At 48.6% G+C, this 21,101-nt stretch overlaps 1 protein-coding gene and 1 long non-coding RNA gene across 3 annotated transcripts; one reads left to right on the top strand and one right to left on the bottom strand.

Moving 5' to 3' along the window:
* Window positions 1-9,935: 9,935 nt before the first annotated feature.
* LOC148124473 (uncharacterized) lies at window positions 9,936-11,630 on the bottom strand. Its single transcript, XR_015739834.1, has 2 exons — window positions 11,518-11,630; window positions 9,936-10,329 (listed from the first exon to the last, which is right to left on the bottom strand). It is a non-coding gene; the product is annotated as an uncharacterized LOC148124473 (long non-coding RNA).
* Window positions 11,631-13,126: 1,496 nt separating this feature from the next.
* GPR157 (G protein-coupled receptor 157) lies at window positions 13,127-20,473 on the top strand. 2 transcript variants are annotated; one of them, XR_015739833.1, is made up of 5 exons: window positions 13,127-14,475; window positions 17,020-17,233; window positions 17,978-18,175; window positions 18,405-18,684; window positions 19,673-20,473. XR_015739833.1 is itself a non-coding variant. In XM_087914923.1 (4 exons), the coding sequence occupies exons 1-4, from the start codon at window positions 14,099-14,101 to the stop codon at window positions 18,627-18,629; spliced, it is 1,014 nt and encodes a 337-aa protein (XP_087771049.1). In that variant the 5' UTR covers window positions 13,948-14,098; the 3' UTR covers window positions 18,630-18,686. The 2 variants fall into 2 exon arrangements, 1 of the variants encoding a protein (XP_087771049.1); XM_087914923.1 differs by lacking the exon at window positions 19,673-20,473 and having other exon boundaries at window positions 13,948-14,475; window positions 18,405-18,686.
* The last annotated feature ends 628 nt before the right edge of the window (window positions 20,474-21,101 follow it).

The following is a 21,101-nucleotide window of genomic DNA, read 5'->3' as shown; positions in this document are numbered from 1 at the left end:
ACACCTTTATCGCTTTAGCGTGTTTATTTTTAAAAGGGCCCGATCTATCCAAACTTTGGAGCCCTGTTTCCTCAACCGTAGCGTGAAAGTCTGCCCATCCCTTTCTAAAAAAAGAGGCCTCCCCCCCCCCAAAAAGCCCATGAGGAATCAATCCCAGGGCGTGTACTTCAGAGGTACACTGCCCTTTAACGTGGAGGTTCTATTTAATTTCCCATTGCTTGTGACCTTGAGCAGGCAGCGGGGGTACCTCCTAAGCCGGGATGGATAATTAACTATGGCAATTTTATTACCTGTGGACTTCAATTCCCAGAATTCCTGAGCCAGTTTGACCCAGGCTGAACCAGGCTGGGTCAAGAATTATGGGGATCGAAGTCCACAAGTCGGACAGTTGCTATAGTTCTGCCACCCCTGTCCTGAGAGTACAACAGAAATAGAATAGAATAGAATTATGGATATGCCAAATCTGTAACCTGATTATTTTTATTTATATTAACGTTTGCGATTCCTTCCCTGCACCTGCCATAACTAAAAACCTCCACCATGTGGCAGGCTGTTATTGCTGTGCAATTTCTTTCCTCCACCTGCTATGGCGCAAAATGGCCACGAGATGGCGAGCTATTACTGTTAATGCAATTTCCCATAGACTTTAAAAAGCACGGTTTTTTATGGAGTTTGAGCTATATTTTCACCCCGTTATCCCCTCTAGAGTGATGGGGGACGCAGAGTAAGATCCTTCGTGAAATACCAGATCTGTAATCTGATTATTTTTATTTCTATTAACTTTTGCGATTCCTTCCCTGCGCCTGCCATAACGAAAAACCTCCACCAGGTGGCAGGCTGTTATTGCTGTGCAATTTCTTTCCTCCACCTGCTATGGCGCAAAACGGCCACGAGATGGCGGGCTATTATTGTTAATGTGCAATTTCTTTCCTCCACCTGCAACTTAATAATAGCTCGCCATCTCGTGGCCATTTTGCGCATGGCAGGTGGAGGAAAGAATAATAATAGCCTGCCGTCTCGTGGCCATTTTGCGCATGGCAGGTGGAGGAAAGAACTTAATAATAGCCCGCCGTCTCGTGGCCATTTTGCGCATGGCAGGTGGAGGAAAGAACTTAATAATAGCCCGCCGTCTCGTGGCCATTTTGCGTCATTGCAGGTGAAGTATAGAAATTGCACAGCAATAACAGCCTGCCACCTGGTGGAGGTTTTTCGTTATGGCAGGCGCAGGGAAGGAATCGCAAAAGTTAATAGAAATAAAAATAATCAGATTACAGATGTGGCGAAATCCGACGAGGGATCTTACTCTGAGTCTCCCATCACATAACTACATAAAAACTACATAAAAAAAACGCGCTTTTTAAAGTCTATGGGAAATTGCATTGACAATAATAGCCCGCCGTCTCGTGGCCACTTTGCGCATGGCAGTTGGAGGAAAGAACTTAATAATAGCCCGCCGTCTCGTGGCCATTTTGCGTCATTGCAGGTGGAGGAAAGAACTTAATAATAATAGCCCGCCATCTCGTGGCCACTTTGCGCATGGCAGTTGGAGGAAAGAACTTAATAATAATAGCCCGCCGTCTCGTGGCCTTTTGCGTCATTGCAGGTGGAGGAAAGAACTTAATAATAATAGCTCGCCGTCTCGTGGCCTTTTTGCGTCATTGCAGGGGAGGAAAGAACTTAATAATAATAGCCCGCCATCTCGTGGCCACTTTGCGCATGGCAGTTGGAGGAAAGAACTTAATAATAATAGCCCGCCGTCTCGTGGCCTTTTTGCGTCATTGCAGGTGGAGGAAAGAACTTAATAATAATAGCCCGCCGTCTCGTGGCCTTTTGCGTCATTGCAGGGGAGGAAAGAACTTAATAATAATAGCTCGCCGTCTCGTGGCCATTTTGCGTCATTGCAGGGGAGGAAAGAACTTAATAATAATAGCTCGCCGTCTCGTGGCCATTTTGCGTCATTGCAGGTGGAGGAAAGAACTTAATAATAATAGCCCGCCATCTCGTGGCCACTTTGCGCATGGCAGTTGGAGGAAAGAACTTAATAATAATAGCCCACCGTCTCGTGGCCTTTTTGCGTCATTGCAGGTGGAGGAAAGAACTTAATAATAATAGCTCGCCGTCTCGTGGCCTTTTTGCGTCATTGCAGGGGAGGAAAGAACTTAATAATAATAGCCCGCCATCTCGTGGCCATTTTGCGCATGGCAGGTGGAGGAAAGAACTTAATAATAATAGCTCGCCGTCTCGTGGCCTTTTTGCGTCATTGCAGGGGGAGGAAAGAACTTAATAATAATAGCCCGCCGTCTCGTGGCCATTTTGCGTCATTGCAGGGGGAGGAAAGAACTTAATAATAATAGCCTGCCATCTCGTGGCCATTTTGCGTTATAGCAGGGGACGTACAGAAATGTCTACACCTGCCATAACGGAAAATGGCCACGAGAGGGCGGGCTATTATTGTCAATGCAATTTCCTATAGACTTTGAAAACCGCGGTTTTCACGTAATTTGAGGTTTATTTTCACCCCGTTTTCCCCCTAGAGTGATGGGGGACGCAGAGTAAGATATTTTCTCCGAGTCCCTTCGACAAAAGCTCCGTCTGTCCCTTTAAAAGACGGGTTACAATCAAGGCGCGACGTCTCCCCATTTAGGCCCCCTTGCAATCGCCCTATCTTTTCCAGTAGAACCGAACTGAGGCGGCCTGATGACTGCCTGATAGAGACAACCGGTTGGGGCAGGGAAAATATCCAATTGCCGGGCTCGGGGAGGAGGGGAAGGGAAATCATCATCACGCGCGAGAGAAATATCATGTTTATAAACGGTCCAGCTGGTGTATTCGAGAGGGGCAGGCAATCGGATAGACACCTCCTTGCAAGGGGCCTTTCTCTCCAGCAGCCTCGAGCGTCGAAAAAAGTCCTATTAGGGGGAAAGGCAGCAGCTGGGAGTTTGCCTGGCTTCGTTAATAATCCACTTTTAAGGCCAAAAAAGGGGGAAAAAAGCATACTCTAATTCTGCTCTAATTCTAATTTACTCTACTCCTACCCTACCCCATTCTATTCTTCATCCTAGTCTAGTCTAGTCTAGTCTAGTTAGTTAACCTGGGTTAAGGGTCTTGTGAACCCACAGCCCAAGTGGCTCGGTGCTGCCATAAATTGCCTCCACTGTGGCCTTAGCAGGCTGGCTGAAAACTAGTTCATGGTTTCAGCCCATCCTGGCTTTGTGGAATGCATGGGATCCAATCTGGGTTTGCTGCCCAGGTGATAATCCATTTGGCTTTAAACCTTGGAAGGGCCTCCTTTTGTGTCTTAAGACTGAATTTCTGAGGGTGCCACCTCCCAAATCTTCAAAGGCCTGTGCCCTTTGCCCAGTGCCCCACAATCCCAATTTCTCCTTGTGTGCTGTTAAAATCCACCTGTGCAGGTGCCTTGAGCCAATCTCTGCATGCCAAAAAATGGGCTTCCTGGTTGTTTTTGACCTCTTTTTTTCTCTTTTTAGATGCTCTGGCTTCCAAATTTCTTCCCGCTTTCCCCCTCACCCTGTCCCTTTGCCTGTCCCTCTCCCCTCAACAAAACCAGACAGAGATTCCCTTCACGGCCTGTTTTAGATCCTGTAGACCTCTCACAGGATTGCACTGGTTCTCCCTCCTTTCTCTGAATCGGGGTTATTTCCTGCACAAATTGTTCTGCAAGGAACCATGGCCCAAAGAACCTTTTTATGAGGTCCCTCATAAAGAGCCCAGGCTTGGGGCGAAGTAATAATGCTGCCCTTATCGTTTTAACACAATAAAACAAATGTGTATGATGGGGAGGGGATTAGATGAGCCGGAGAGCAAGTCTTTTTTTTTTTTCATTGGTAAATAATGTTTATTGCTCTGTGCTTGGTTTGCAACCATTTAGAGCAGGCCAGAAAAATGCACCGTTTGAGGTGCAGGCAGTCCAATGCGACCTGGAAGCCCCCCCTTCACCTACAAGCGTTGAAGGGTGGCAGTTCCCAGGGCCCCTTCACCTATTCAGGTATAAGATCCAAGAAGGCACCAAGAACTCCACAGTCATCCTCCCCTTCCCCTCCTCTTCCTCCCCCCTCCTCCTCCCCACAAACCTCATTTCCTTCCAACACTGACGATGTTACTTAGTTTGGTTTTGAAACGTCTACAAGGAAACCACCCAGCTTAGAGAGCCCCAAGGACCTCTGAGCTACAGCCCTGAGCTACAAATATTCTTATCGATATCCCAAAGTTGCTTTTCCAAGGGAGAACTGGACTTTCTTGGGGTTTCTTTGAAGACGTTTCGCTTCCCATCCAAGAAGCTTCTTCAGCTCTCTCGACGTCCTATCGATACTTTCTCTCATTCTCCACTTGGAGGTTGAGTCCCTCTTCTTCCCATCAAGCTTCCCGTCCTGCAGGGGCCACGCGTAAGGCTTTAAAGCCCGTGGCACGTACCACGCGGGCTCCTCCTTAGTGCCAGGGCTGTTAACTCCTCTGTGCTCTGGAAGAAAGGTTGCATGTCAGGTTTTCTTTTTGAAATGGTTTGCATCATCCGCTTGGTTCGGCTCTCGGTTTCCCAAATCCCCGGCTCTTGGCCCTGTGCCCGAATCCTCCCAGGTGCTTCATTTGCTTTCCTTGCTGTTTTTTCTTCCAGGTAGCCAAGAGGTGGGCCAGGTGTTGTGTATACAGCCAGTTTCCCAGCGGCTTCCCCAGTGCAACCTGCCAACTGCAACCTTCCTCCCATGGAGCTCCACCCAACACTCCACTGCAAGCGCGGCTCATCCCCCTATGGAGGGAAGCTTCTCCCCAGCCGGGTCTCCCCCAAGCAGGAAAATGGGACCTCTCTCCCTTGGAGGCTCTGGGCGGTGCCCCCAAGCCCCCTTTGTAACGCCTGGATTCTCTGCCATCGGACATCTCCCTGAAGAAGGAAGTTTCCCCCCACCATGGAAATCTGCTAAAATATTCGTATTGGGGGGAGGAAATAAAGACTCGGCGGGATGGTTTTTTTTTTTAAAAAAAATATTTATTAGGAAGACACACTTGGGGAAGGAGAAACGGCTCTGCAAACCGGCCATGGAGGGGCAAGGAAACCCCACCCCTCTTAGTGTTTTGCAGAGGGGGGGGAAACACCTCCCTGGCTGGAATCTGTACAGCGTTGCTTTCTTGTGGGGGGAGGCCTATGCATCACTAGCAGCTTTAGAGACAGACAGAGTGGTCCAGTATCCAAACGCCATGTTCTTTTTTTAATTTTTATTATTGTTTTTATTTGGATGGTAGAGCACAGCCTGTCCTGTGTGGGGCTGTCTTCTTGCTCTGCTTTGACTTCCTGTGTGTGTCTCTTTGATGGGCATCGGTTGGTTGGTTTGCTCGCTCGCTCATTTGTTTGTTTCCATCCTGGCCTTTCTGGGCACTCGGGATTTCTGTCCTTCCGAGGTCGGTTAAACGAGGACCCGGATTGTTGGGAGGGGGGCAATGCATTGTTGAGTCTGCAAACCGCTTAGAGACGGCTGTAAAAGCCCTGTGAAGCGGCATAGAAGTCTTAAAGTGCTATTGCAGCTTAGAGGCTGCAGGGAGGCCCATCAGCCGCGGGTTTGGCTGCCTGGGAGTTGTTGGGAAGGAGGCAGAAAGGAAGCAGGAAGGCTATTGTGCTTGGGGGAATGAGGGTAACCCATTGCTTCCCTTCTGGAAGTCTATGTATGTGGGGTGGGGGCTCCTTGGTGCTCTCTGAGCTTGGTTTTCTTGCAGACGTCTCGTGACCCAATTAGGTAACGTCATCAGTGCAGTGAGGATGCACCCCATCCGTGGGCACTGATGACGTTACCAACCTGGGTGATGAAACGCCTGCCAGAAAACCCAAGTTTGGAGAGCACCAAAGACCCCACAGTTCAACCCTGAGCTATATTCTCCTCTCTGTGTGTATGCATGTGTGTGTGTGTATACAAGTATGCTCTGTTTTAATTGGCTTTTGTGCCGAAAGGGTGCAGTGTTTCTATTTTCAGGCAGGGCAACCTGAGTGAGGATATGGAATTGCACATTTTCCCAGGCAACCAACATGGAGCCCTTGCCAGCTTTTAACCAGTGTGTGTGTGTGTGTGTGTGTGTGTGTGTGTGTGTGTGTGTTGCACAGTTTGGGGTGGGGGAAAGAATGCAGGGGTCAAATTTTGAAGACTGCTGTGTCTGTGTTTGTTCCCTCCCCTGGTGCATTTTCACTGAACCCAAGATAGCTCAGTTGGTATCTTAGCTTCTTGTTAAAAGCTTCCCAAGGCTTTCCAGCAACACAGTTGAAATAACAATAAAAAACAAGAGAGAATTCACTCCGTTTGTAAAACAGGTTGGGTGTCGGGGTGCGTCCTTCAGAACTTAGAATTCCTTTTTTTGGGTGGGTGGGGAGACTAATATTAAAGTATTGGTGGGTAAACAGCCCAGCTTATTAGATGAAATCCTGGCTTCATCAGCCAGCAAAGGGGTAAGTATGAAATAAAAGTGCGACCAGTTGTGGGAACCACCAGATGGCAAGGAGGACAACGAGGACAGGTGAGAACAGGTAAGTAGAGGGGGCACAGGTGCTGGGAAGATGGGGGGCAGGCAGGCCTTAGCCAGAGTGGGTTGGCAAGAGCCCCCAAGAGCCGGCCTGCCTGCAGCCCCCATCTTCCCAGCGCCTGCATTTCCCTCCCTCCTCTTGCCCCCCATCTTTGGCCTCAAGGGGGGACCGAGGTGGGAGGGGCAGGCCCTGGGTGCCCCCTTCCAGGTCTGCAGGGTTGGGGTGGCCCCACCATCTTCCCAGGGCCATCACCTCTTCCTCCTCCCCCCCCTTCCCCAGGAGGGCTGCTGGGGGCTAAGGTGGGGAGAGGAAGGCTCTTGGGAGGATGTTGGAGGCTGGCTGGGGAGGGGCTCCTTGCCAAGGCCCCCTCTCCCCTTCCCAGCTCCCTGGTGCCAGGCAATGGGGGAATGGGAGGTCCTGGGCTGGAGGGTGGGGAGATTGGCAGGCCAGGGGCAAAGGCCTCCCCTGAAAAGCCGGGGAGAGCCTGCCAATCCCCCCTCTGGGTCTCCCTTTCCCCACTGAGTCTCTGCCAACATGGCACCAAGGGGGCTGGGAAGAGGAGGGGGCAAGGAGCCCCTCCCCAGCCGGCCTCCGACCTCCTTCCAGGGCCTGCCTTGCCCACCTCCTCCAGCAGCCCTTCTGGGGAGGAGAGAAGAGGAAAGCCCTGGGAAGATGGGGAGGGGCCTCTCAGCCCAGTGGACCTGGGGGGCACCCAGGGTGTGCCCTTCCCTGGTCCTCCCCTTGGGGCCATAGATGGGGGGCAGAGGAGGGAGGGAAATGGAGGGGGGGAAGGGTTGGGAGGGGTGTAGGTGGGGGAATGAAACACCCAGGATGGCAGAAGAGACAAACTTTATTAAAGTTCAAAAAAAACAAGCAATACACCCCCTCTGATTCCCAGCCCACCCACCTGCCTCCCCTATACCCCCTGCCCCCTCCCATTGCCACCCCCCACCCCGCCTTTGGCTTCAGTCCTGGCTTAAAGGGGCCCAGGGGGAGGGAGGGCCTGGGAAGGGGGGATATGTGCTCCCCCTCCTCCCAGGACCCCCTTCCCCCCCCAGGCCCCTTTTGGGGCAGGATTGAAGCCAAAGGCATTGATGGGGGCTGAGGGAGGCCCATGGGACACCGGGTGGGTGGGATGGGCCAGAGAACAGTTGCCCAATGTCCCTCTGCTTGGAGTGGCCAAACTGCCACCCTGAGAGCCCAGGACATGGGGCAGCCGCTCTCTGCCCAGCCCCCCTGCACCCCAGCCCCCCCTCTCTCGGCCTCCCCCAGCCCCCACCAACCCTCCGCTTCAACCGTGGCACAAGAGAAGCTGGCAAGAGAGGCTCTGGGGGTGCCCAGGGCTGCCCTGGGGGGCTTGGATGCCCCGGGCCTTCCTAAGGCCTCCCTGCCAGCCCCCCTGATGCCATGGCTGCTCCCGGCCTTTCTCCCCCCTCCTGAGGGTGACCCACCATGCACAGAGATGTTCTCTGTGCACCCATTGCTCTAAGTAGGCATGCACATATTATTTAAAATTAACTCCAAGATTTGGAATAAATTGTGCACACCTGCTTAGAACAAGGGGAGGAACTGCAGACTTGACTCACCTGGGTTTTCTGGCTCACCTGCCTAGTTGCTGGGAAGATTGGGGGGAGGGACCCTGCATGACACCCAATGAAGCACAATTTACACATAAAAAGTTTTCAACTTTGACAAGTTTTAAGTTGTGCAAACTTCTAACTAGAGCTAAAGTCCACCCACCCAAGTTTGCCAAGGTCAAGAACCACTGGAGACCCTAAAATGGAGGTCTTCAAATTTGACAGCTTTAAGACTTGTGGACTTCAACTCCCAGAATTCCTCCAGTTGTGTTAGCTCAGGACTTCTGGGGGTTGAAGTCCACAAGTCTTAAACTTGCCAAGATTGAAGACCCTTGATCTATCTCTATCACCTATCAATCATCTATCTCTATATCATCCCTCTATCCTCTATATTGGGGCTCTTCAAACTTGACAGCTTTAAGACTTGTGGACTTCAACTCCCAGAATTCATGTTAGCTCAAGAATTCTGAGCCAAGCTTTGCTGGCTGAGGAATTCTGGGAGTTGAAGTCCACAAGTCTTAAAGCAGCCAAGGTTGGAGACCTCTGCTCTAGGGCATCCTATGGAGATAGGGGACATCTTAAGCTTCTCTAGCCCCCAATGTTAAGGATTCTGGGAGCTAAAATCCCTCCCTTTGAAAGTTGCATCTTTCAATGGACTACAGCTCCCAAAACTCTTAACCCCTCCTGCAGAATTCTGGGAGTTGAGTGGGAGCCATCTAGTGCCTTCCCCTCTGGAGGACTCTAATTCCCATAATTTGAGAGTTAAAGTCCACCCTTCTAAAGGTCAATTGCCTTTCTGAAAGCAAGAGTTCAATTCTAGGCCTACTTGGGGAGGGGGTATACATGGCCCTCTTAGATCAGGGTTTCCCACCCATAGCAGGATGGTGGATTTCAACACCCAGGATTCCTCAAACCGATTGGCTGGGGAATTCTGGGATTGGCAGTCCACATACCTTCAATTCAAGATTGAAAAGTGCTGATCTAAGTTCTTCCAATACCTCAACTCTGTCCTACCATGTGAACTTGCTCTACACAATCCTACCAGATAAACACTCCTGGTCCTAAAGGTAGACAAAACAGCCACGATTCCCTACCAGCCACAGCTTAAAACTTACCACTTAAATCAAATTTACCACTTAAGGGCTCTTGGGCCTCAAGCCTATCTCCACAAACCACCAAACATTGTTAGCCAACCTGAAGACTTAAGACTCCCTTCACCTAACTTGCAAATTACAGAGATATCTTGGCTATGCTGGGGATAAACTCACAACCAACAATAAGACTTGCTAACTCCTTATCCACTCACAACCAACAATAAGACTTGCTAACTCCTTATTCTAGACCTGATCTGTCCGGTGACCTTAAGCAACAAGTGTGTGTGTGTTGGGGGGGTCTCAGTTCCTGGTGGGCACCACCCAGGCGGCGAAGAAAGGCGTGCGTGGGTCACAATGCAGTAAAAGCCGCAGGGAAGAACGTTTCTCCATCGGGATCTGGCCGTTTTGCCCGCTGCGGCTTCGGTGCAGAGCGATCCAGGCCTCCGAAAGAAATGCACAAGAGGCTGTTTTTACAAGCCGAGAACCGACACACACGATCCCTTCCCGTACAGAAATCGAAATAGGGGAATTGGGGGCAGTGGGGGATTCAAAGCATGCATTGTGCTGCCAGTCCAACTCTTCCTGCTGTTGTTGGTCCTAAGAGTTTTAAATAAGGTCACTTGGCAGGAAAAGAGCCAAGCCACAAAATGTGGTGGCACGTTGGTCTTCCATCTCTGCGTCTCCAGCGCTGGGTGGGTGGGATTGGCCTCCAGAAGAGGAAGGGGCAACATTGAAGGCTGGCCTGGCTTTTTTTTAAAAGAAGTTTAAAGTAGGTTTTATTTTGAAATGGTTTTCAGAACCCACATTATTATTATTCTAAAGAGGCAGGGGTTTTTTTTGCAGCCATTGTGGTCTTTTTAGACTTCCCTGCTGGATGACAAAATTTTCTGCCATTTCCTTCTAGTGCATCAACTCTGCTTCAGGGTCAGCTGGAACAATGCAGCCCCTTCCTCGGCCTTCCACAAGTGGCAACAGCTGTCCAGTACACCCCACAAAAAATCTGTCCATCCATCAGTCTCCATCGGAAAAATCCAAGTCTTCCACCAGGTCCTCTTCTCCTCTTGCCAGCCGTTGCAACTCTGCCCGAGGCAGCAGTTTCCGACAGTGTGGTGGCTCTGTTGGGGCACGGCCCTCTCGCCTCCTGGAGAAGGAAGGAAGGAAGACAGGGGGTGTCAATCCAACCTCAACGGGGAGAGGAGGGGGCACAAAAAGGGTGCTAATTAATCATCAGTGCTAATTAAAGGATCGTCTGCGGGGCACAGGAGGGGGCGAGATGGAAATGGGGAGATGGGCAGGATACAAGTTTAATAAGTAAAGCAATAAATAAACCAAAGCACCTGGGGATGGGGGGATCAAGGAGAAGAAAGCAACAGGTATTTGGGGCTCAACTGTGGTCATAAGTCAAGGACTTGCTATATGACATTACTTCTACTTTACCTTCCCAGGCCATGTTTCCATAAGGACTGCTAATAAAATAACCAATTTCCAAATTTGCAAAGCTTTTCACACACACAATACCTTTAAGTCAACTTTCCAACAGGCCAAATGATCCATAAACTGCAAAAACAAAACAAAAAACACCCACTATCCCTTGGACAAGGCCTGCAAGAAGAAATGACCCAACACACACACACACACACACACAGGGCCCCTGGTCCACCTCACCCACCACCGTCCACCTGGCATGGGAGCTCCTGCAAAGACCACCCAGCCCCCCTCTCTGCCCCCTCCCCTCCCCCCCAGCAAAGCCAATGTAACCAAGCCCCATCAGGCCCCCTTGCAAAAAAAAAAAAAACGCCAGCCAGGTGACTAGATCTCATGGGGGTCCCAGGTTCTGCCCAGGACTGGACTGGAAGACCTCCTTCCGGCTCTATTCTGACTGAAAGGGGTCGAAGGTCTCCTGCCTGAGCTGGGGGTCAGACTAGAAGACCTCCAAGGGCCCTTCGGATGGATGGATGGATGGACGGAAACCGACCCATTGGAAGGCTTCGGCTGTTGCAAGACAAGGGGGCCCTCCCTCCTCTCTTCCTTTCCTCTCCCCCGAGGAAGCAATGGGGGAGGGGAAGCAGCCCCAAAGGACCCCCTCCCCTCCCCCTCCTTTAGGGGCGGCCAAACGGGGAGTCCTTCTTCCACCGGGCCCGTTCCGCCTCCTCCTGGCGCGGCTGCCCTTCCCGCCCTCCGTGTCTCTCTCTCTTCCCCCCCTCAGAGAAACCCCGCCAGCCCCAAACGACGCAGGCGAGTCAGCGCCGTTTTCTCCCCGGCCGCCACCCCGAAGCGGCTCCGGTTGGCCAACAGAGGGACGGGACGGGACGGAGGAGGCCTCCCTTACCGGAACCGGGGCCGGGAACCCTCCAGGCGCCTCCCGAGTTCCACCGTCCTCGGGACCGTCCGGGAAGGCCGCGAGAGGCCGCTCGCTGAGGCGCCTCACCAACCGCCACCGCCCCGCAGCTGCGCCGAAGGCCGGGCACGCCCTGCGCAGGCGCGCGTGGCTCGCGGGGGGTCACGTGCCCGGGTGGGGCGTGGCTTGGCGGCCATGTCACGGGGTGGGCGCGGCCTGGTGGTCATGTGGCTGGGTGGGCGCGGCCAACTTAATGATTATTCATATTTCTATTAACGTTCGCGTTCTTCCCTGCGCCTGCAATAACGAAAAACCTCCACCAGGTGGCAGGCTATTGTTGTTAATGTGCAATTTCTTTCCTCCGCCTGCCATAACGCAAAATGGCCACGAGATGGCGGGATGTTATTGTCAAGGCAATTTCCCATAGACTTTGAAAACCGCGGTTTTCACGTAATTTGAGGTCTATTTTCACCCCGTTTTCCCCACTAGAGCAATGGGGGACACAGAGTAAAATCTCTCGTCGGATTTCGCCACATCTGTAACCTGATTATTTTTATTTCTATTAACTTTCGCGATTCCTTCCTTGTACCTGCCACAACGAAAAACCTCCACCAGGTGGCAGGCTGTTATTGCTGTGCAATTTCTTTCCTCCACCTGCAATGCGAACAATGGCCACGAGACGGCGAGCTATTATTATTAAGTTCTTTCCTCCCCTGCAATGACGGAAAATGGCCACGAGACGGCGAGCTATTATTGTCAATGCAATTTCCTCCCATATGACTTAGCAAAATGGCCACGACGGCGGTTTTTATTATTAAGTTCTATTTTCCCCCGTTTTCCCCTCTATGGAGTGATGGGGGACGCAGGTAAAATCCTCGTCCCGCCATTTCGCAAAATCTGTAATCTGATTATTTTTTATATTAATTTTTGCGATTCCTGCCATGCGAACAAAACCTCCACCAGGTGGCGGGCTGTGCAATTTCTTTTCACCTGTCATGACGCTGGCCACGAGACGGCGGGCTATTATTATTAAGTTCTTTCCTCCCCTGCAATGACGCAAAATGGCCACGAGACGGCGGGCTATTATTATTAAATTCTTTCCTCCCCTGCCATGACGCAAAATGGCCACGAGATGGCGGGCTATTATTATTAAATTCTTTCCTCCCCTGCCATGACGCAAAATGGCCACGAGACGGCGGGCTATTATTATTAAATTCTTTCCTCCCCTGCCATGACGCAAAATGGCCACGGGATGGCGGGCTATTATTATTAAGTTCTTTCTCCCTGCAATGACGGAAAATGGCCACGAGACGGCGGGCTATTATTAAGTTCTTCTCCCTGCAATGACGCAAAATGGCCACGAGACGGCGGGCTATTATTGTCAATGCAATTTCCATAGACTTAGAAAACCGCGGTTTTCATGTAATTTGAGGTCTATTTTCACCCCGTTTTCCCCTCTAGAGTGATGGGGGACGCAGAGTAAATGCCTCTTGTCGGATTTTCGCCAGATCTGTAATCTGATTATTTTTATTTATATTAACTTTTGCGATTCCTGCCATAACGAAAAACCTCCACCAGGTGGCAGGCTGTGCAATTTCTTTCCCTTTTCCCTTTCTTTCTCCTTCCTTTCTTTCCTTTTCTTTCTCCTTTCTTTCTCCTTTTCCCTTCTCTCCCCTTTTCTTTCTTTCCCTTTCCCCTTTCTTTCTTTCCTTTTCTTTCTCCTTTCTTTCTTTCCTTTTCTTTCGTTTTCCTTTCCTTTCCCTCCTTTCCCTTTCCCTTTCCTTTCTCCTTCCTTTTCTTTTCTTTCTTTCCCCTTCTCTCCCCTTTTCTTTCTTTCCCTTTCCCTTTCTTTCTCCTTTCTTTCTTTCTTTCTTTCCTTTTCTTTCTGCTTTCTTTCTTTCCTTTCCTTTCTCCTTCCTTTCCCCTTGCCTTTTCTTTCTCCTTTCTCCTTTCCCCTTCTCTCCCCTTTTCTTTCTTTCCCTTTCCCCTTTCTTTCTCCTTTCTTTCTTTCTTTCTTTCCTTTTCTTTCTGCTTTCTTTCTTTCCTTTCCTTTCTCCTTTCTTTCTTTCCTTTTCTTTCTGCTTTCTTTCTTTCCTTTCTTTCTCCTTCCTTTCCCCTTGCCTTTTCTTTCTCCTTTCTCCTTTCCCCTTCTCTCCCCTTTTCTTTCTTTCCCTTTCCCCTTTCTTTCTCCTTTCTTTCTTTCTTTCTTTCCTTTTCTTTCTGCTTTCTTTCTTTCCTTTCCTTTCTCCTTTCTTTCTTTCCTTTTCTTTCTGCTTTCTTTCTTTCCTTTCCTTTCTCCTTCCTTTCCCCTTGCCTTTTCTTTCTCCTTTCTCCTTTCCCCTTCTCTCCCCTTTTCTTTCTTTCCCTTTCCCCTTTCTTTCTCCTTTCTTTCTTTCTTTCTTTCTTTCTTTCCTTTTCTTTCTCCTTTCTTTCTTTCCTTTTCTTTCTGCTTTCTTTCTTTCCTTTCCTTTCTCCTTCCTTTCCCCTTGCCTTTTCTTTCTCCTTTCTCCTTTCCCCTTTCTTTCCCCTTCTCTTTCTTCCCTCTTTCCCTTCCTTTCCTCCATTCCCCGCCATGCTCCTGAGAGAGCCCCCCGCCACACCGCTCTCCTCCTGGGAGCGCGGGATGGTGCTCCTCTCCTGCGCCCTCTCCGTGCTGGGCTGCTGCCTGCTGCTGGGCACCCAGGCCCGCTGGCCTGAGCTCCGGACTCGGCCACGCCAACTGCTCTCCTGCCTCTCGGGGGCCGACCTGCTCTCGGCCGCCTCTTACGCCTACGGGGTGCTGAAGGACTTCGAGGCCACGTCCTGGGACTGCGTGGCGCAGGGTGCGCTCTCCACCTTCGCCAACACCAGCTCCTTCTTCTGGACCGTGGCCATCGCCCTGGAGCTCTACTGCTCCATCGTCCGGGGCTCCACCGGCACCCGCTTGCTCTGCTGCTTCCACCTGGTGAGGTGGGTCTCCTCTACCTGGTTGGAGGATGGGGGTTGGGGGGGTCACCCACACCTCATCTCCCTGCCTCCTGTCCCCCTCTACTCCCAAAGCAGGATCGCAGAGGACTAGCGCCTTGCAATGCCTCTTGGTCTTGGAAACAAAGGCTGGCCCAAAGAAAGGGCTTGCGGTTTAACCATCATCTTGATTGGCGTTTTTCTTTTTTTTTCTTTTTTTTCTTTTTAAGCATTTAAAACTTTGATTTTTGTTGCCTTGTGAAATGCAGCACACACACACACACACAAACATCCCAAAACACACACATATACCCCCACCTTTAAAAAAATAAATTATTGAACCTTTTTCACATTAAAAAACAACCCATAAAACAACAACACATATAAAAAAAAACATATTTGCAGTCTTCGCAGTGATGTGACGTCAACATTTCCATTTTAGTCAATATATGCATCTTTGCATTATTATTATTTTTATTTCTGAGGTCTAACCCAATTGTACCTTTTTTTTCCCCGTACCCCAATTTTTAAGGAGGAATGAGGCGAGATGAGAGCCAGCGAAGAGGGAATTTTAAAAGGGAGGGTTTGGGGTTTTTTTAAAAAGGTTTGAGGGGTTGCACCATTGGAAATTCTCTTGTTTTATTGCACCTGCTGCTGTTAGGATGTTTGGGGTTCTTTTGAGGAGGTGATTTGATTCAAGGACTTCAAATCAATGCTGATTGCAGCCCTTAGCTTGAAAACATATTCCCCCCTCCCGCCTCCCCGCTTAGCATCAAAAGTCTGCCTCTTTGTTTCCAGTTCCCATAAGCCACAGACAGGCAAGGATGATGGAGCTGTGGCTTCCCAAAATTCTGCTTTTCTTTTCTCTGGGCGGTGAGCTTGGTGTGGCCGAGACAACAATTCTTGGAGAGACTAACCTGTTTTTCCAATCCAACAATGTTGATTTTTAAAAAAGGAAATAAAACTTCTAAAGAACCCCAGAAAAACCAGTTTTTGCTTCCAAAGGCCATTCTATAGACTCTTCCTCCTCCTCCTCCTCCTCCTTTTTGGCAAAATTAACCATCAGATTTAGTGGAAAAGCAAAAAATGGCTGCATCCTCCTTTCTCTTTCCTTGTGTCTTCTTAACACCCCTGCAAGGGAGGCCAAGCTGAGAGATGCCAAATGCTCCCAAGTCATGTAGCCAGGTCTGTTTGAAAATACTTGTCGTTTCTTTGTAGCAGGCTGGAGCAAAGGGAGGTTTAAAATTGCATTTTTATATTTGACAAACTGTGGTGGAAATAATAATAATTATAAAAACAACAACAACAGACAGACAGACAGACAGTAAGTGCTGCCTATGCAAAGAAGCTGAAGAAACAGTGGACCATCTGGTAAGCTCCTGCAAGAAGATTGCCCAAACTGACTACAAGCAGCGGCCTGACAAAGTAGCAACAATGGTGCATTGGGAGATCTGTAAGAACTATCACTTGCCTGTAAGCAGGAACTGGTGGGGCCATAGAATAGAAGAAGTCATAGAAAAAGGAGAAAGTTAAATACAAAGACCTGCAAATAGAAATAGAACGACTGTGGAACTGTGAGATTCTGGGTCTCAGAAACACAAATTAATTCAGGGAAGTTAGCCTGGTCAGCTATTCAGGGACTGCCTAAAAGAAGGATTACATTGCAAATAACCTACAAAATTGCATTAGTGAAATGTCAGCTTCCTGGCTTGTGACTAGGGTGTATTTATAGCTGAAGTTGGTGGGGGGTAGGCGGGATATTTTACAACTCGAGCTAATTTTAGAAAGCCGCTTTGGTTGAGAAAGAGCTGGGGTTCTGGATACACTGGTGGGTTTGTTAATCTGGCTCTAATTCATTCACATCTGGATAAAACCAGAGAAGAGTATATCCAGATTGCGATTATAATCAAGTTCCGCATTCTGTTTTACTGTTTTGAGCCCAGCCAGGGAATGTTAGAAGTGGGGGAAAAAATTGGCCAGATTTTCTAAAACACATTCTCAAACCGCTTGCCGGAAAATTATTTTCTTTTTCTGATACACTATGAAATTGGCTCCTTTCTAATAAAAGCAGGTTACAGTGCTAAAAAAAAAATAAATGGGAAAAGTTGCCCGTTTTAAGAAGTTGGGCACATAGAGAAAACTTTTTTTAAAGCAGAGCCAAAAAGGTGCAGAAGAAGGATGACTGCCCAGTGTCTCTGGAAGTGGAGTGACAGATGCATGTAATAAATTATTATTCATATTAAACTATAGAATTGTTTCTGCCCTATTAAGCAGTTCCTCTTTTTTGTAGATTAGACTGATAGGTGGGTGTGGCTTGGTGGGCGTGGCAGGGGAAGGATACTGTAAAATCTCCATTCCCTCCCCACCCCACTAACCTGCTTTCCAGCTCCGTTCTCCTGGGCAGGGCAACCAAAGAAGACCCAGCCGACTCGAAATTTCCGCTACCGGTTCTCCAGAATACCGCTGAATACCACCTCTGCTTCTAACCAGTTTGATGGCTCCAAATCTTTATTTTCTCTCTCTCTCTCTTTGTCTTCCCCCTATTTGCAGCTGGGGGGTTCCCCTTGGCATCACCACGGCCGCCGTGGCCTTGAAAAAAATCGGTTACGACGCGTCAGATGTGTCAGTTGGCTGGTGCTGGATTGACATCAATGCCGAAGACCGGCTTCTTTGGATGCTGCTGGCAGGGAAATTGTGGGAAATCCTCGCTTATGTGACCTTGCCTTTTTTTTACATCCTGATAAAGAAACACATCAGCCGAGCGGTGAGTATTTAGAAAGTGATCAGATAAGCAGGAAGATACTTCGGGAAGGGAGATGGGGGCTGTGATGACCCGAGGCACGACACAAAAATAACCAAGTCACAAAAAATAGAAGAAAGTCCCTTTAATGCCTCCAACTTGGCCCCAATGTCCAATTATCCTCGGCTGGGTATCAAACTCTTAAAGAAAACAGTTTGAGGAGGAAGTAAATGCAGTCCTCACCCAAAGTAAACTTAATTTGAAATTAAAAAACCCAACACAAACCCCACTGAGGGAATTACTAAAGCAGGCAAGGATGATTAATTGTAGACTTCTACCAGGTAACGCAGCAACCAAAACACAAACTCGGACAAGAATAATGCATGCTTTGCTTCCAGCAGCTTCGCCATGTGCAGTTTGTCCTTTAAACCAGTCCTCCCAGCTGCAGCCCACGAAGGGGATTAGGGCCCCTTCCTCCCCCATAGACCACGCCACTCATGTTTCTCCCTTATCCGCTCCTACCTGCGTGCCCTAGGATGAAGGAGGGATGGGCCTGGGTCTTCCTCTGAATGCCCATCTGGCCTGTGCCTCTTCCCCAGTTTCTCCCACAACCACCGGAGCCTCACTCCCACTTCCTGTCGGCTGTTCCATCTCTCCCTTGGAGTCAGATTCCAACAGGGGCATGACGGGCTATAGAGCCATAGAAACCTCCCAAAATAATTATACATCTAACAAGGTGGGGGGGGGCCTCCCTGTTTTCTTTCCCAGCACGCAGCCCTCTCGGAGTACCGGCCTATTTTATCCAGGAACCCGTCTTCCCAAACGAGAGCCGCCTCCGTAGCGGACAAGAAGCTGACCTTAATCCCGATCGTTTTCATCTTCCTGCGTATCTGGAGCACCATCCGGTTTGTGCTGACGCTTTCCGGCTCCCCCGCAGATCAAAACTGGCTCCTGGTGGTTCTTCACGTGAGTTTGGAAAAATAACCGAGTTTCCCCCCGCCCCAAAATAAAAATAAAAATAAATAACAGGCTGCCTGGATGGGCCTTCCTCCTCCAGCTGCCTCCAGGTGTGCAGCAAAGGATTCTGGGAATTGAAGTCCACTCTGATTAAAAGCCCAGGAGGCCTTTTGTTGTTGTTGTTTTTTGTTTGTTTCAGAAGCAAAATAAATAAAAATTCCTCTCCTTTTCCCACCAGGGTGTCGGGAACACCTTTCAAGGAGCTGCAAATTGCATCCTCTTTGTCTTTTGCACCCGAGTCGTCCGGAATAAACTCTTGTCTTCCTTGTGCTGCTGGCGACGCTCAAACCCGGAGCCTCCCCCGCCAAGTTTGGAGACCAGCTCCCAAGCAGAGGCTCCCCTTTGCATAGACTGGGAGCTGCAAGGCAGCAATGGCGCAGGGGGAGACTTATCCAGCCCCTGAACGTTGGCCTGCGTCGTGGTGGAAATCACCTTTTTGCCTGGTGCGACTCTTCACCGTGAGTGTCTTTAGCTTGCTTTAATTTTGCAAGGTGGGCTAATGGAGTGGAATGGAATAGAAAATAAGGAATCGAATGAAGAATAGTAGAATAGACTAGAGTAGAAGAGAAGAGAAGCCTTGCAGCCTTACTCCCGAGTCGCCCATGCTGCTTAAGCTGCAGGCGCTGGGCACAGGCTCCTCAGGGGCCTCTTCATCATTGCTGCCAGCCTCCACAATCTCCAAAGGCAGCCTTCCACTCCCTGGTGGTCCTGGCCCCATCCCTGCCTCACACGCAGGCCCCTCATCTGAGTTCTCACCCCCGAGACCTCAGCCGTCCACACCTGCTGCCTGCAAACCACAACAGGAGCCAGGAAAAGGGTGTGAGATACAAAGGGGGGAAGAAGAAGAAGAAGAAGGAGAAGGAGAAGGAGAAGGAGAAGGAGAAGGAGAAGGAGAAGAAGATGATGATAAACTTCCAACTCGCCCAGACCACAATAAAAGCACTGGTTTCCCACCCCAACACCCTGGGTGTATCATAATTCATATTCTCCAATGGGACACATCCATAGCTCAGAGTCATCAATCAGGCTCTCTATTTAGATCTGTGCGTGGCAGAAACTTCAGTCACCTAGTTACTATCTTTGAAAAACTATGTATGGAATGCACTTTCAATTTCTGAGCTGCCGCACTGCTCTTTCAAACCCCTTTTCCCCCCTCCCTTTCTGTTGGCAACTCTAAAAAGACCATAGAAATATTTTACGAGTTGACATCTTTTTTTTAACGTGCTAATAAACCTTTTTTTTTTTTTTTTTAAGTCAACGCTTTCTGATGCATCTTTTTCTCCGACTTCTCGACAGGCAAGCTTTTTTTCAATGCCCTTGTAACTTTGAACGGTTAATAAAGAAGCAGGCTCTAAATTGAGAATTAGCTGTGATATATATGGCTTTGGATTTTTTTTACTGAAACTTATCCTTTCATTGGTCCTTGTTTGTGTTTTGTTCGAACAGGTAAACCAAGATGCCGAGTGCCTATCACGGATGATACCCATTCACCCGAGGAAGAAAAAAAAATAGACTTTTGGACTTTTTTTTACAGAAAAAGAAAACAGTTAAGAATTTCACCATAAAATGCCTGGATTGGAATTCTTCCAAATAAGTTTTCTCAGGGTGTTTCCTCCCCCTCCTCCTCCTCCTTCCTCCTCCTCCTCTCTCCTCCTCCCTCTCCTCCTCCTCCTCCTCTCCTCCTCCTCTCTTTTCTTCTCCTCCTCTCTTCTCTTCTTCTCTTCTCTTCTCTTCTTCTTCTTCTTCTCTTCTTCTCTTCTTCTTCTTCTTCTCCTCCTCTTCTTTCCTCGCCTCCTCCTCCTTCTCCTTTTAAAAAGATGCTATGAAGACATGTTTTTTTAAAAATTTAAATTCAAGTTTTAAGCATAAAAGAGAACGTGTGGAGTGAAATCTTAAGGAGCGAGACTTTCCAGGATTAAAGGGGGAAAGGAAAGCCATTGTCTGTCAGCACCCTCTTTGGAAATCATAGAAGAAAGAGAGAGAGAGATTATAGGTCCCATCATCCTCAACTAGCCTGATCAGGGATGGACGCTGGAGTTGAGCAATTGCCTACAATTTTCTGCTTGAAATGATGCCTTCAAGAGAGATACTTGTGGTCCTTTGACTCTGGGAGGACTGTAGCGAAGGATGCATATCAGTTAATTCTGATTTTATCGCAAGCCGCTCAGGAAAGCGATCAACTCAATGGACACCCACAATTTGTGGGGGATGCTGCTTTGTTGACCTTCAAATAAATGCTGCAATTTTTTTTTTAAAAAAAGGGGGGTGCAGGCTAATTTTTCTTGTTCTGTATACCTCACTTCTCTCTGTGTGTTTGTGCGTTTTAAAGATCAATGCCACAAAAACTCTTAAATGTACAGATTAAAATGTAGATTTTTCCATCCGCCTCGTTGAAGGGGGGCCTTTGAATAAAAGTGTTTTTTTTTAATGAATAAATAAATAAATGAGCTTTGAACAAAGGAACCAATTTTCTTTATTTGGCTTTTTTTTCTACTCTGCTTTAATTTTTTTTCTCCAGCAGTTCAATTTAGAGAGAATGAGAAAGACGCTTCAAAAGTGTGTCTCGGTGAATGTGAGAGGTTTTTTTTCCCCACACTTTGGTTTTCAATTGTTTTGCTACATTTTTAAAATTGTTTTCACAACGTTCTTGTATTTAAGTAACAATTTTTACTCAATTGTGAGACAAATTCTTGTGTGTTTAAACACACTTGGCCAAATAAAGTATTTCAATCAATTAATTCACCCATTTCATGGAAAAATGGGGTATTTAAATTAGGTAAATAATGAAAAACTGATCTAGGTGGACTTGGAAGAAAGTTTGAATAAAATTGGCTTAGAATTGACCACAAGGTGATTACCGGATGCTCAGATACGG

The sequence above is a fragment of the Pseudonaja textilis genome, chromosome 18 (genome assembly GCF_049901715.1).
Source record: "Pseudonaja textilis isolate UNSWEBS1 chromosome 18, rPseTex1.2, whole genome shotgun sequence".
Taxonomy (NCBI): domain Eukaryota; kingdom Metazoa; phylum Chordata; class Lepidosauria; order Squamata; family Elapidae; genus Pseudonaja; species Pseudonaja textilis.
Note: the sequence above shows the minus strand (reverse complement) of the source record. Positions and strands in the feature narration are given on the sequence as shown.

What these genes read in the sequence shown, in the direction of transcription:
- GPR157 (XM_087914923.1), top strand. Translation starts at nt 14,099, where the DNA reads ATGCTCCTGAGAGAGCCCCCCGCCACACCGCTCTCCTCCTGGGAGCGC. An exon ending in TGCTGCTTCCACCTGGTGAG is followed by an intron (nt 14,476 to 17,019) that starts GTGGGTCTCCTC and finishes CCCTATTTGCAG; the next exon opens with CTGGGGGGTTCCCCTTGGCA. An exon ending in AGAAACACATCAGCCGAGCG is followed by an intron (nt 17,234 to 17,977) that starts GTGAGTATTTAG and finishes TTTCTTTCCCAG; the next exon opens with CACGCAGCCCTCTCGGAGTA.